This window comes from Oculina patagonica, chromosome 10 (assembly GCF_052425735.1).
Source record: "Oculina patagonica isolate OP01 chromosome 10, crgOcupat, whole genome shotgun sequence".
In the NCBI taxonomy this organism is placed as follows: domain Eukaryota; kingdom Metazoa; phylum Cnidaria; class Anthozoa; order Scleractinia; family Oculinidae; genus Oculina; species Oculina patagonica.
This window is the reverse complement of record NC_135767.1, coordinates 7995791-8007917: the sequence shown is the minus strand read 5'-3', so window position 1 is coordinate 8007917 and position 12127 is coordinate 7995791. Positions and strand designations below refer to the sequence as shown.

The 12127-nt window shown below is 39.3% G+C and overlaps 4 protein-coding genes across 4 annotated transcripts; 1 reads left to right on the top strand and 3 right to left on the bottom strand.

Annotated features, from left to right (window-relative positions):
- Nucleotides 1-2171: 2171 nt before the first annotated feature.
- Nucleotides 2172-3364, bottom strand: LOC144628387 (uncharacterized). Its single transcript, XM_078486482.1, has one exon. It carries the CDS (start codon nucleotides 3268-3270, stop codon nucleotides 2482-2484), a length of 789 nt encoding a protein of 262 aa, XP_078342608.1. The 5' UTR covers nucleotides 3271-3364; the 3' UTR covers nucleotides 2172-2481.
- A 1247-nt stretch (nucleotides 3365-4611) lies between these two features.
- LOC144628383 (uncharacterized) lies at nucleotides 4612-6045 on the bottom strand. The gene has a single exon (XM_078486478.1). It carries the CDS (start codon nucleotides 5930-5932, stop codon nucleotides 5135-5137), a length of 798 nt encoding a protein of 265 aa, XP_078342604.1. The 5' UTR covers nucleotides 5933-6045; the 3' UTR covers nucleotides 4612-5134.
- A 1113-nt stretch (nucleotides 6046-7158) lies between these two features.
- LOC144628388 (uncharacterized) lies at nucleotides 7159-8159 on the bottom strand. The gene has a single exon (XM_078486483.1). It carries the CDS (start codon nucleotides 8051-8053, stop codon nucleotides 7265-7267), a length of 789 nt encoding a protein of 262 aa, XP_078342609.1. The 5' UTR covers nucleotides 8054-8159; the 3' UTR covers nucleotides 7159-7264.
- A 401-nt stretch (nucleotides 8160-8560) lies between these two features.
- LOC144628349 (uncharacterized) lies at nucleotides 8561-9945 on the top strand. The gene is made up of 2 exons (XM_078486450.1): nucleotides 8561-9695; nucleotides 9731-9945. Exon 1 carries the CDS (start codon nucleotides 8679-8681, stop codon nucleotides 9624-9626), a length of 948 nt encoding a protein of 315 aa, XP_078342576.1. The 5' UTR covers nucleotides 8561-8678; the 3' UTR covers nucleotides 9627-9695; nucleotides 9731-9945.
- The last annotated feature ends 2182 nt before the right edge of the window (nucleotides 9946-12127 follow it).

Here is a 12127-nt window from a genome sequence, read left to right as displayed (position 1 = left end):
GTGTGTGTGTGTGTGTGTGGGGGGGGGGGGGTAACCCCATAATAGATAAGCATTCCATCCAGGAATAGTAAAAATACTCCTAGTCACTTCATCTTCTGAAACCGGGATGAGCTCTTGGCTGATGGTCCACTAGGCGCGAATACAGACTGAACCTTTTTTTTACCTTCATATGAAAAGATCTGGACCAGAAATATGGGCTGATGAATAAACTTCAAAAGAAGTTAACAAATGGAGGGGGTGTGATGCTAATAAATGGCAATTGTGTCAATAAGGAAGGACCTATTTATTCAAACAGAACAGTCTATCATGATTATGGAATAGGTCATGAGATGTTGAAATACTGTAAATGCTGAAATTGCAGTCAGGAATATTCATAACACAAATATTTGTCTGTCTGTTGCTGTTAAAATTTTGGCAACCCTGGCCTGCATCACACCCTAGAGAAAAACGTTAGGATGTGATCTCTTTATAAATGCATTTAGAGATTTTAAAACAAGATTATCACTTTAAAAGAATTATACATGAAGCAGGTGAAAATAGGCCTAATTACCCTGCCATTTAGTACACCTTGGGAGGCCCAGTGGCCTAATAGTTAGTGCGCTGGACTCTGGATCGAGCGGTCCAGGTTCGAGGCCTGGCCGGGGTCATTGTGTTGTGTTCTTGGGCAAGACACTTTACTCTCATAGTGCCTCTCTCCACCCAGGTGTATAAATGGGTACCAGCGACATAATGCTGTGTGTGTGTGTGTGTGTGTGTGGGGGGGTACCCTGCGATGGGCTAGCATCCCATTCAGGGGGAAATATTCCTAGGCGCTTAATGCTATCAAACCGGGATAAGCTCAGGCAGTATGGGCCAGTTGGCTTGAGGCTTCCTTTTTTTTTAGTACACCTAGGATGGGATGCTAGCCCATCATGACACTTATTAATTAAGATGAAAAAATATTTGAGAAAAGGAAAACGTTGATAAGCAACATATATGAATATCTAATTATTTGCCACAAAGTAGCTAAACCACCCAGCTGTGGTATGTAGCCCTAACCATACCACATTTTAACTCATTTTCCCTGTCTTAGTTATATAATAGCCCCTTTTGCCGCAAAATTGGATCTAAAAATACTGTTTACCCCCTTTTTAAAGTCACAACTGTACATGGCTTATGTTTTTGCACAGATTGCTAACTAATAGTACTGTTAGCCAATTATTTTCTTTTTGATTGATTACCTGACTGATTATTTGCTGTTGTTTCTGCATCATTAACATAAAAAAAACTTCGCATAAAATAATAAAAACTTAAGAGCTCCACTTTTAGGCTTGGCTAAATCTATTTAATACGTACTCTACAGGATATGAAGACAGGGAAAAGTATTAAGGCTTGAATGATTACCAAGCCGAAGAAAAAGAGTAAACCAACCAAAACTGCGGGTGCGTGTTCTGCCGGACACAAGGGTTGATAATTCCTTGATTAAAGTAATACTGTATGCTAAGCTGAAGCACGGTCTTTCTAAGAAAACGAATAATAATTAATGTTGTCTTCCGAGAAAAGCTGATTTGAATATAACAAAAGACTTTACTCTTAAAGTATGACGTCATACAATGATGTTTGAACATTCATTTTTCTAAGAAATCTGTCTACTGTCAGTGACCTTTATAACTAATTAACGATTTGCTTTGTCACAGATTTGAATTTTTATTTAACTGCAACAATAGATAGCTTTTCCCAGTAAAATAAACGCCAACAGAACTAGGCAGAAGGAAACTTTCTTTCACATTTTATTTCCACTATTACATACAGAATACAGCCCTGTGTTGTCACGCGTGTCCATAACATTATTATCACATCCTTACTTTATTAGGTACAGACAACAGTATATTTAGTTGATTACTTAATGTTAATAATAATTTCCTTGTAACCTAAAATTTCCCTTTCGAGAAATCTTCACGAGAAAAAAACTTGAAATCATGACCACTATCAGATCATGCTTATTACTTTTTAGTGACACTGAGACAATTTCGTTACAACAGATTGACATGTTGGATCCTTTAATAGTAGCTGAGTATGGTAGAGTCTGAAGCCCCACTTCTTTTGCTCAAAGTCCTAGAGCAAGGGCTTCTTTTAAGACTTTATATTCAAAGATGTTCTTGCTGGTCACACAAACAGCACTTTGAAACCAAATAAGTTTATTCCTTTAACGACTAAAGAAATTCTGTTTCAATTCAGACCACATGCAAGATATGAAGCTATGTACTATCAGATCATTTCATCAGTAATAAATGTGGCCGGATCGCCTTAAAAGATTAAGGAAAACGCAAGCTATATGGTGTCTATAGTAGCTGACTGATGACGAAATTATTGTCCCCCAAAAGGATTTGTTTCCAAGCAGGTTCGCATTTTCACATGTATATTTCTCAGGCATGAGTTCCTCGGTAGTTCAATGTTCATTTTTGTCGGTAGTACGTCGATCAGACTAATCTTAGCTGGTTGCTAACGTGAAGCACAAATATGGCGAATCTCTAACATGGAGAGTATTATCGCGATGCCATTCTTGGCAATGAAGATGGACTCATCTTTGCCATATTTGAACAAAACTACTGCGCGAATAATCAAGAAAGGTAAATTGACGAGAACAATCTCCAAAATGTTGCGCCAAATTGCTGTTCGAAAACGAATCTTCGCTTCTCCTCCGGTCAGTTTGTTTTCTGCCAGTTGCCATGTAGAAAACAGAAATGTGACGCATGCTAGTACGATCATCAATGCTCCGAATCCCTTCGGAATTCCATAGTCGTGTTCGATTTCTTCCAAGACAATGTCTATCATGTCCACAGCATCGAAGAGATCAATAGCCATCTGATATGACAACTTGGACACTACTTCTTTGTATTCGTCATTTTGATCCGAGTCGTCTGCAGTGTGCAGCAACAGTAGAAGGAGAAGTGGTGTGATACACAGAACTGCCTTCAGAGTATTTGGGCCAAGGAACTTGTTCTTGTCGATGCTGTCTCCGACACCGATAAATACGATGGCAATGTTGGGTATCAAGGCACAGATAATGTACAAATCCCAGACATAAAACAACCGGCGAAGTTTTGCTTTGTTGGCAATGAGGCAGAGCCACACGACAACTGCTGGGCCAAATGAAGTAGCCAAAACATACCAGTTGGAATTATCTTCGTATTCGGCTGGATATGCAGCAAGGAAGAAGCACTGAATTATAATCAGGGCGAAAAAAACTGCACGCGCTACCCACTTACAGCACTTAGTAAACGAAACCATGTCTTTGGATTGATAAACGTCGCAAGCAAAATGTGCTTACTTATGGGGAAAAAGCTTGATGCTACTTTTTATATGCCACGATACGTAAACACAGATAGCCAACAGATAGCCAATGAGGTAGCGACACCTCGCTTTTAGGTAGTGAAAATGAATATATTTCAAAAGGGACTTACCCTTAAATTAAGAATGCAACATAGTAAGAGTTTACGAATGACATCATGTGTATAAACGTGATCAATGCGGCAAATCGGATGGCATATTTCAACAGTTTTTGTATCAAAGACCACGATACGATTTGAATACGTAAAGCGCTTTGAATTTTTCTTTCCGAGAAATTAGTGAAAACGGCACGTGGACTCTGCTTCCGAGAAAAAAAATTTGCATATGCCACATTTTAGGTAATTTAGGGGATTCCCCGATTGAATCTGTTATCACGCAACGACCGGCAACGGCATTACTGAGAGCCTGCCTTGAATAAATCATCCCCGGTTGTTGAGAAAGGGCTGGCACTACTTTCAAAAGACTGCTGACCCAATAAAATTGCTTTTCGTTCAGACAAGTTAGGCGGCTCGTGTGGGTAAAGGCAGAAGGGAAACAGATAAAAAATTGGGGGAACGCGACTTTGATGTAAGTGATTTAAGTCACAGCGAATTTGTGCCAAGTCACTCAGATTCTCAATAGTCTAAACAAAAAGAAGAAGAAGCTGGCGATGAAGAAGAAGTTTTGATCGATCGAAGAAATTAAACCTCCAAATGCACATGGTCAAGGTGTTAGCTAGGGAGCTATACGAGGCAACTGTACAGTAAGAGAATGCGGAAAAGAGATTGGAATACATTTTAAATGCTTAATCTAGGTGTACTTTACTTGAAAAGATGCCATTGCTTAGCAAATTTTGAATCTTATTAATAATTCAATATGAGTCCAATATGGCCGCCGGTTGCTTAGTGTGTTTGGCTCTGGTAGGCAAGGGGTTAAAATTAGTTACGCCACGAATGGTGCATGCTATAGCTTTATCAAAACAAAATGAAAAGGTTATTTCATAATAATAAATCTGATAGCTGGGCAAAGCTCCACTGTGCACAGTACTTTTTTTTCCCGTCTGGTACTGAAGGCTTAAATGCGCCCGGCTTCTCACCTCTGACGCACTGAGTTGATTTGCATTTAACTCCTTTGTCGTTAAGATAAAGAAATTCTCCCATGAAACAAAGGGTAACGATCACGGAGGAAGGCCAGTTAACTAAGTTTAAGGAATTGCAATTGCACTATCAAAATAGCACTGAGTCTGCCTGCCAGATTTCTGATGCATTTTGTCTGTGGCCACTCCCTGCCTTTTAGTTACAGCATTTATTTTTTATTAAGTTTTTGAAAGAGTGAAAGAACGGCTACAATCTGAAACAGGGAACTTGGTTATTTTATCAAAAATTAACAGTACAAATAAACCGGTCAAACCGGCAAGACCACTGAAGAACATTTGCACGAAATCAGTTCAGGTGCCTTAATTTGTGTACTTCTGATTTCTTGTCCCTCTGGACACAAGTCTTTCCTTCATAACTGCCATACATTTCTGGTTGTGGATTCTGGCACAGTTCTCTACTCGTGGACATGGTTGTTACAAAATATAAGGGGACTCAGTTACACAAATCTACATTCAAAACATTTCCTCGCCATAGAAAGGGCTACTGCATGAAACCGTGGACTGAACATTTAGTCTTTACAATAGACGGCTCAATACTTTTCTCCTAAAAGAATTCATAACGTGTAACACATAAAGATGGCTATGGTTATACATACGTTTTCTGACACACAAACGCTCCCTACAGATCTCGAAACAAAATTATCATCTCATGGCTGCAAAGTCATTACATTAATATTCATCACAGCCACAACATTCACAGACCGAACATATCTCGAAAAGGCCAAGAAAAATTATAATGCCATTTTTAGCGAGAAAAATGGATGCATCTTTCCCATACTTCAGAAAAAGATCCAGGCGAAGCCCCAGAAACACACAGTTGACGCAGATGACTTGGATGGTTGTTCGCAATGCGGCTGGGCATGTGCGAGTTTTCCAATCGCCGCTGAAACGTCTCAGCTTGATCTCTATCAGCTGCAATGGCGACAGCAAGAAGCTGATACAAACAAAGGCAAGTATGGCTTTTTCAAAGCTCCTTGGAACTTCATGGCTAACTTCATTTTCTTCGATGATAACTTCCAACATTTCCACTCCATCAAAAAGATCTAGTGCCATTCGCAGAGACAACTTCCAGATCAACTCCCTGTAGACCATCGAATCGGTTCCCGTGCTAAGCAGAAGCAACAGAATTAGCGGGGCTAAACAAAGTGTCATCTTTAAAATGTTTGGACCGAAAAACTTTTCTTTGTCGAGTTTGTCCTCGATTGGTTCATTTCCACCAAAGATGATCGCGATGAAGATGACCAATCCAGCGATATAACATGTCCAAACTGCAAATATCCACTGCAAATGTTTGTCATTGCAAATGATATAAATCCAAAGTGCGAGAGCAGGGAGATAAAGGACAAGTAGTCCATAGAAGCCACGATCGTGTTTATACTCTGCAGGATATGAAGACAGGGAAACGGCTTGAATGATTACCAAGCCGAAGAAAATGAGTCGTCCAATCCCAACTAGCCATAAAGCCATAATGCTAACCCTTATACAATGCGTGTTCTGCAATATAATACACAAGGTTTAATAATACCTTGATTAAAGTAATACCATTCCTGTATGCTAAGCCTAAGCACGGTGTTTCCAAGAAAACGAATAATAAACAATGTTGTCTTCCGAGAAAAGCTAATTTGAAAATAACAAAAGACTTTACTCTTAAAGTATGACGTCATACATTGTTTCTGGAACATTCATATTTCTGAGAAATTTGTCTTGTGTCAGTGACCTTTATAACTAAAACGATTTGCTTTGTCACAAATTTGAATTTTTATTTAATTGCAACAATAAATAGCTTTTCCCAGTGAAAATAACGCCAGCAGAACTAGGCAAAAGGAAGCTTTTTTTCACATTTTATTTCCACTATTACACGCAGAATACAGCCCTATGTTGTCACGCGTGTCCATAACATTATTAACACATCCTAACTTCATTAGGTACAGACAACAGTATATTGAGTTGATAATTTAATGTTAATAATAATTTCCTTGTAACTTAAAATTTCCCTTTCGAGAAATCTTTACGAAAGAAAACTTTAAATCATGGCCACTTTTAGATCATGCTTATTATAGCATGGGACCGTTAAAAAACTAATCTATTTATCTTCCATAAATGAGTGTTACGTACTTTATGTGTATTACCTAATGCAGTATTAGAGTGAAAAATATCGTTTCATACCCAGATACCATAAATAATCGCACTCGTATATTTGCTTCATTCTAATTAGTTATGAATACACTTAGATGTACAGCAATAAATTAAATTCACCATTCTCAAAACGTCTTGGCTTTCTGGTGACACTGAGGGAATTTCCTTACAACAGATTGATATTTTGGATCCTTAAGTAATTAGTAGCTAACTGGGGTCGAAGCCACAGTCTGAAGCCCCACTATTTTTGCCCAAAGCCCTGGAGCAAGGGCTTTTTAAGGGACTTAATACTTTAAAGATGCTCTTGCAGGACACAAAAACAACACTTATGAATACAAGGTGCAAATTAAGTTTATTCCTTCAACGACTGAATAAAATTTGTTGAGACCACATTTAAGCAGTGAAGCTATGCACTATCAGATCAATTTAACAGTAACAGATGTGGCCGGATCGCCTCAAAAGATTAAGGGAAACGCAAGCTATTTAAGTTGTCTTTAGTAGCTGACTGATGACAAAATTATCGTCCTAGCTCTAAAAGTATTTGTTTCCAAGCAGGTTTACGTGTTCACATGTATACTTCTCAGGCATGAGTTCCTCGGTAGTTCAATGTTCAATGTTCACTTTTATCAGTAATACATTGATCAGACAAATCTTAGCTGGTTGCTAACGTGAAGCACAAATATGGCGAATCTCTAACAAGGACAGTATTATCGCGATGCCATTTTTCGCAATGAAGATGGACTCATCTTTGCCATATTTGAAGAAAACCACTGCGCGAATAATCAAGAAAGGTAAATTGACGAGAACAATCTCCACAATGTTGCGCCAAATTGCTGTTCGAAAACGAATCTTCGCTTCTCCTCCGGCCAGTTTGTTTTCCGCCAGTTGCCATGCAGAAAACAGAAATGTGACGCATGCCAGTACGATCATCAATGCTCCGAAACCCTTCGGAATTCCATAGTCGTGTTCGATTTCTTCCAAGACAATGTCTATCATGTCCACAGCATCGAAGAGATCAATAGCTATCTGATAGGACAACTTGGACACTACTTCTCTGTATTCGTCATTTTGATCCGAATCGTCTGCAGTGTGGAGCAACAGTAGAAGGAGAAGTGGTGTGATGCACAGAACCGCCTTCAGAGTATTCGGGCCAAGAAACCTGTTCTTGTCGATGCTGTCTCCGACACCGATAAATATGATGGCAATGTTGGGTATCAAAGCACAGATAATGTACAAATCCCAAACATAGAACAACCGGCGAAGTTTTGCTTGGTTGGTAATGAGGCAGAGCCATACGATAACTGCTGGGCCAAACGAAGTAGCCAAAACATACCAGTTGGAATTATCTTTGTATTCGGCCGGATATGCAGCAAGAAAGAAGCACTGAATTATTATCAGGGCGAAAAAAGCTGCACGCGCTACCCACTTACAGCACTTAGCAAACGAAACCATGTCTTTGGATTGAGAAACGTCGCAAGCAAAATGTGCTTACTAATGGGAAAAAAGCTTGATGATACTTTTTATATATATGCCACGATACGTAAACACAGATAGCCAATGAGGTAGCGACACATCACTTTTAGGTGGTGAAAATGAAAATATTTCAAAAGGGTCTTACCCTTAAATTTGAGAAGGCAACATATACAAACAGTTTACAAAAAGGCAGCTGGTTTTGTTAGCACATAAAAAATATTAAAAGAAATCGATTCTGCAGCAAATCGCAGTTCAACAGTTCCTTGTATCTAAGGCCACGATAAGATTCAAAATAAACTATTTCTGCAGTTTTAGGTAACGTACTTAAAAATATTGGAAAAAAATCTTGCAGAGGGCTTCGGAAAATACTTTAATCTTTCCGAGAAATCTATGAAAACGGCATGTGGCGTCCGTTTCCGAGAAGAGATTTGCATATGCCACATTTTAGGTATTTTAGGTAATTCCCCCTTTATTAAATGGAATGATTGACGTATATATTCAAGAAGGGGAACAAATAAAACGGGGGTTCTTCCCATCTCACTTATTTAACCTTGATATTTAAGATTACATTGCGAAATATATTCGGGAATGTCCCTCTTAGACAATGCCTCGTTTTCACAAATGGCAGCCTCTGATTGGTTATAGCTTCGTTTATAAAGGCGCCTTGCTCAGCTTTTTATGTTTTCATTCTCAGACAGTCACTTTCTTCGGTGTAAAGTTCTCGGCAGAAAATCTTAAGTCTCCACTCATGGCTTCGTTTGTTAAATGGGGAGGACGTCTACTATTTTTTGCTCTGTTAGCAACTCAGTGCGGTTTCCTAGCATCTTACCCAGCCAAGTACAAAGACACCATCTGGTTCTTTATGTTTGCTTGGTATGTCCCAGTAGTAATTATCTGGATCTGTTTGATGGTTCTACGTGAAGCGGATCTTCGGCGATGGGTTTATGTCTGGGGCTTGTATATCATTGGTTTATTAGCTAACATTATCCTGATATTTGGATTCGTCGTAGACGGCATCGACAAAGAAAATTTCCTTGGTCCAAATACTTTGAAGATGGTTCTTTGCATTACGCCAGTTCTTCTGATACTGTTGCTGAACACTGCAGACGATTCGCAAGAATCTGACAAACACAGAGAGCTAGTGTCCAAATCATCAGTCCAGATGGCCATTGATCTCCTAGATGTTGTGGAAATGTTAGACATTATATTGGAGGAAAAGGAACATGCCGTAGGAATATCGAAAAGCGTCGGAATAGCTATGGTGGTAGTGGCATGTTTCAGTCTGTTGTTGTCGATTTGGCAAATGGCAGAGAACAAATTTAACGGCGGAAAACCGACGGTTCGCAAGAAAACATCATTAATACGCAGTGCAGTGGAGATGGTTTGCGTCAACTTGGTATTCCTGATCGTTCGTGTGTTTGTTTACTTTAAATATGGCAAAGATGAGTCTATCTTCATCGCCAAGAATGGCATTGCAATAATTCTCTCCACGTTGGAGATTCGCTATCTGTGGGATGAGGCAAACTGGCAATGTCCAATTCTGTGTTATTAGCTACAAAGGAGGTGCTGCTGTTCGTAGTTTACTGTTTGGAACGGGGACTCAAGAAATTTAAACATAAATGTATGTAACATTTCCTAGAATTGTGATTTTCCTAGAAATGTGACTTTTCCTAGAATTGTGATTTTCCTGGAATTGTGACTTTTCCCAGAATTGTGCTGCATTAAGTGTTGACTCATGCGGCTTAATGATTTCATGGCAGTTGTATATTGACAGGCTACTCAGTACCCCAAAATTTGGATTTGTGTTAGTTTCTTTTGATTCTTAGCGTCATAGCATCCATGTAACCATCACAGAAGCTTCATTACCACAGCTAAGAAAGTTCTGGAGATAACAAGGGCAAGAGGACGTCCCCTCCTTTCAATGCAACCCCCCAAAACCCAGCTTGAATAGGGTTAAGAGAAATGTATTAATAAACAAGGTGCAGGGTAGATTGTGTTATTTTATCTTAAATAAAAGAAATTTATATATATATCTGAGAGAGCTATCTTTTGTGTTGGTTTATATCCTGCTGTACACAGCTCAGGACAACAGTTAAACGATCTTTGCTTCAAGATTGTATAGTTGCCAAAAAGTCATTTCGCATTGCATTCCCATGCAAGTACGTGTTCTGCTGGACACAACAGTTTAGTAAAATAATTGCATCCTCTATAGAATACATGCCAAGCTGAAACATGGTCTTTCCAAGAAAACGCACAACAAAAGATACTCGCTTCCGAGAAAAGGTGATTTGAATAACAAATAACAAATGGCTTATTAAACGTTTACCTTTCTTAGAAATCTGTTTGGTGTCTTTTTGGTAATGGAAATAAAAATAGTCCAAAAAGGTGACTTACCCTAAAATTTGAGAAGGCAACATACACAAACAGTTTGCTAATGGCAGCTGGTTTTGTTAGAAACATCCGGCATACATATTTAACAAGATCGATGCGGCAAATCGCAGTTCAACAGTTCTTTGTATCTAAGGCCACGATACGATTCAAAACTAACTATTTCTGCAATTTTACTTAACGTTCTTTAAAATATTTGAAAAATTTCTTGCAGAGGACTTTAGAAAATATGTCAATCTTTTCGAGAAATCAATGACTGCACGTGACATCCATTTCCAAGAAGAAATTTGCATACCGTATTTACTCGAATAAGCGCCGCGGCGGTTATTAAATTTTTCGCGCCACAAGTGCGGCGCTTATTCGAGGGCGGCGCTTATTTGAGGGCGGCGCTTATTTAAAATTTGGACGCTACAAAGAATCTTATCTTTTACAGTTATTGAGAAGAGCGTCTCTTGATCGTCAGTATTTGTCTCTTGCTGAGACAGAAGTGGCGCTAGCTGTCGTGGCAAAGTTTGCGGTCTTCACAACATCTACAGAACTACGTATTGTAAGAGTGTTGAATAGAAAAACTAATGGGAGAGCGATAAAACAATCACTCATAACTGCAAAACATCGCTTTTTATGCAAAGAAATGTTCAAGCTTGTTGTAGAGTTGCTTTGTAGTGCCGTTTTAAGTTAAACGAAATTCTTCAAATAAGTGCCGCATCGGGACTGCGGCGCTTATTCGGGGGCGGCGCTTATTAACTTTTTTGTCCCAAATGCGGCGCTTATTCGAGGGCGGCGGTTATTCGGGGGCGGCGCTTATTCGAGTAAATACGGTATGCCACATTTTAGATGTTTTAGGGGATTCCCTGATTTAATCTTAAAAATAGTTATGTCACGAATGGTGCATGCCATTGGCTCCTGATATAGCCTTATGAAAACAACATGAAAAGACGATTTCATAATAGTGAATCTGGGAACTGGGCAAAGCTTTACTGTGCATAGCATTTTTTCTTTCTTTCTGGTACTGAATTAAATCGAAGGATCTCGTACGCGCTGCTTTTGCGCCGATTTAATCTTAAAATTAGTTTTGTCACGAATGCTGCATGCCATTGGTTCCTGATATAACCTCATGAAAACAACATGAAAAGACGATTTCATAATAATGAATCTGATAGCTGGGCAACGCTTAACTGTGCATACCATTTATTTCTTCTTTTTCTCTGGTACTGAAGGATCTCGCACACATTGCTATGTTTAGTTGCGCCTCCGGGCTAGCGAAGCGCGCGTTAGCTTCGTTCGCCGCTCCCGGTTGTTCTTGCATCGCGCACGAAATATGTTTTAGTATAAAATCAGAGCTTTTTTAATTATAAGTCTGAATGGAATGAAAGACTCCGACCGGCGAAGTTTGTCCCTCAGTCGCCCGGCGCGGGAGAAAATAAGTCAAAATAATAAACGGTCAACTAATGATAGTGGGGAGCCAAGAAAAGACTATCAGGGGCGGACTTAAACTACCCTATGTCAGTAAAGATGGTAATCTACATGGTGTCTTGCTTGTATGGCCCGACTCTATAAAAAAAACAATAGTTGTGAAATTTCTCTATGTTGTTTCCAGAGCAGTGGAAGCTCTATGAGATTCATCATATTAGCGACCTTGTGTACCTTCCCCAACCTCGAGTGCTC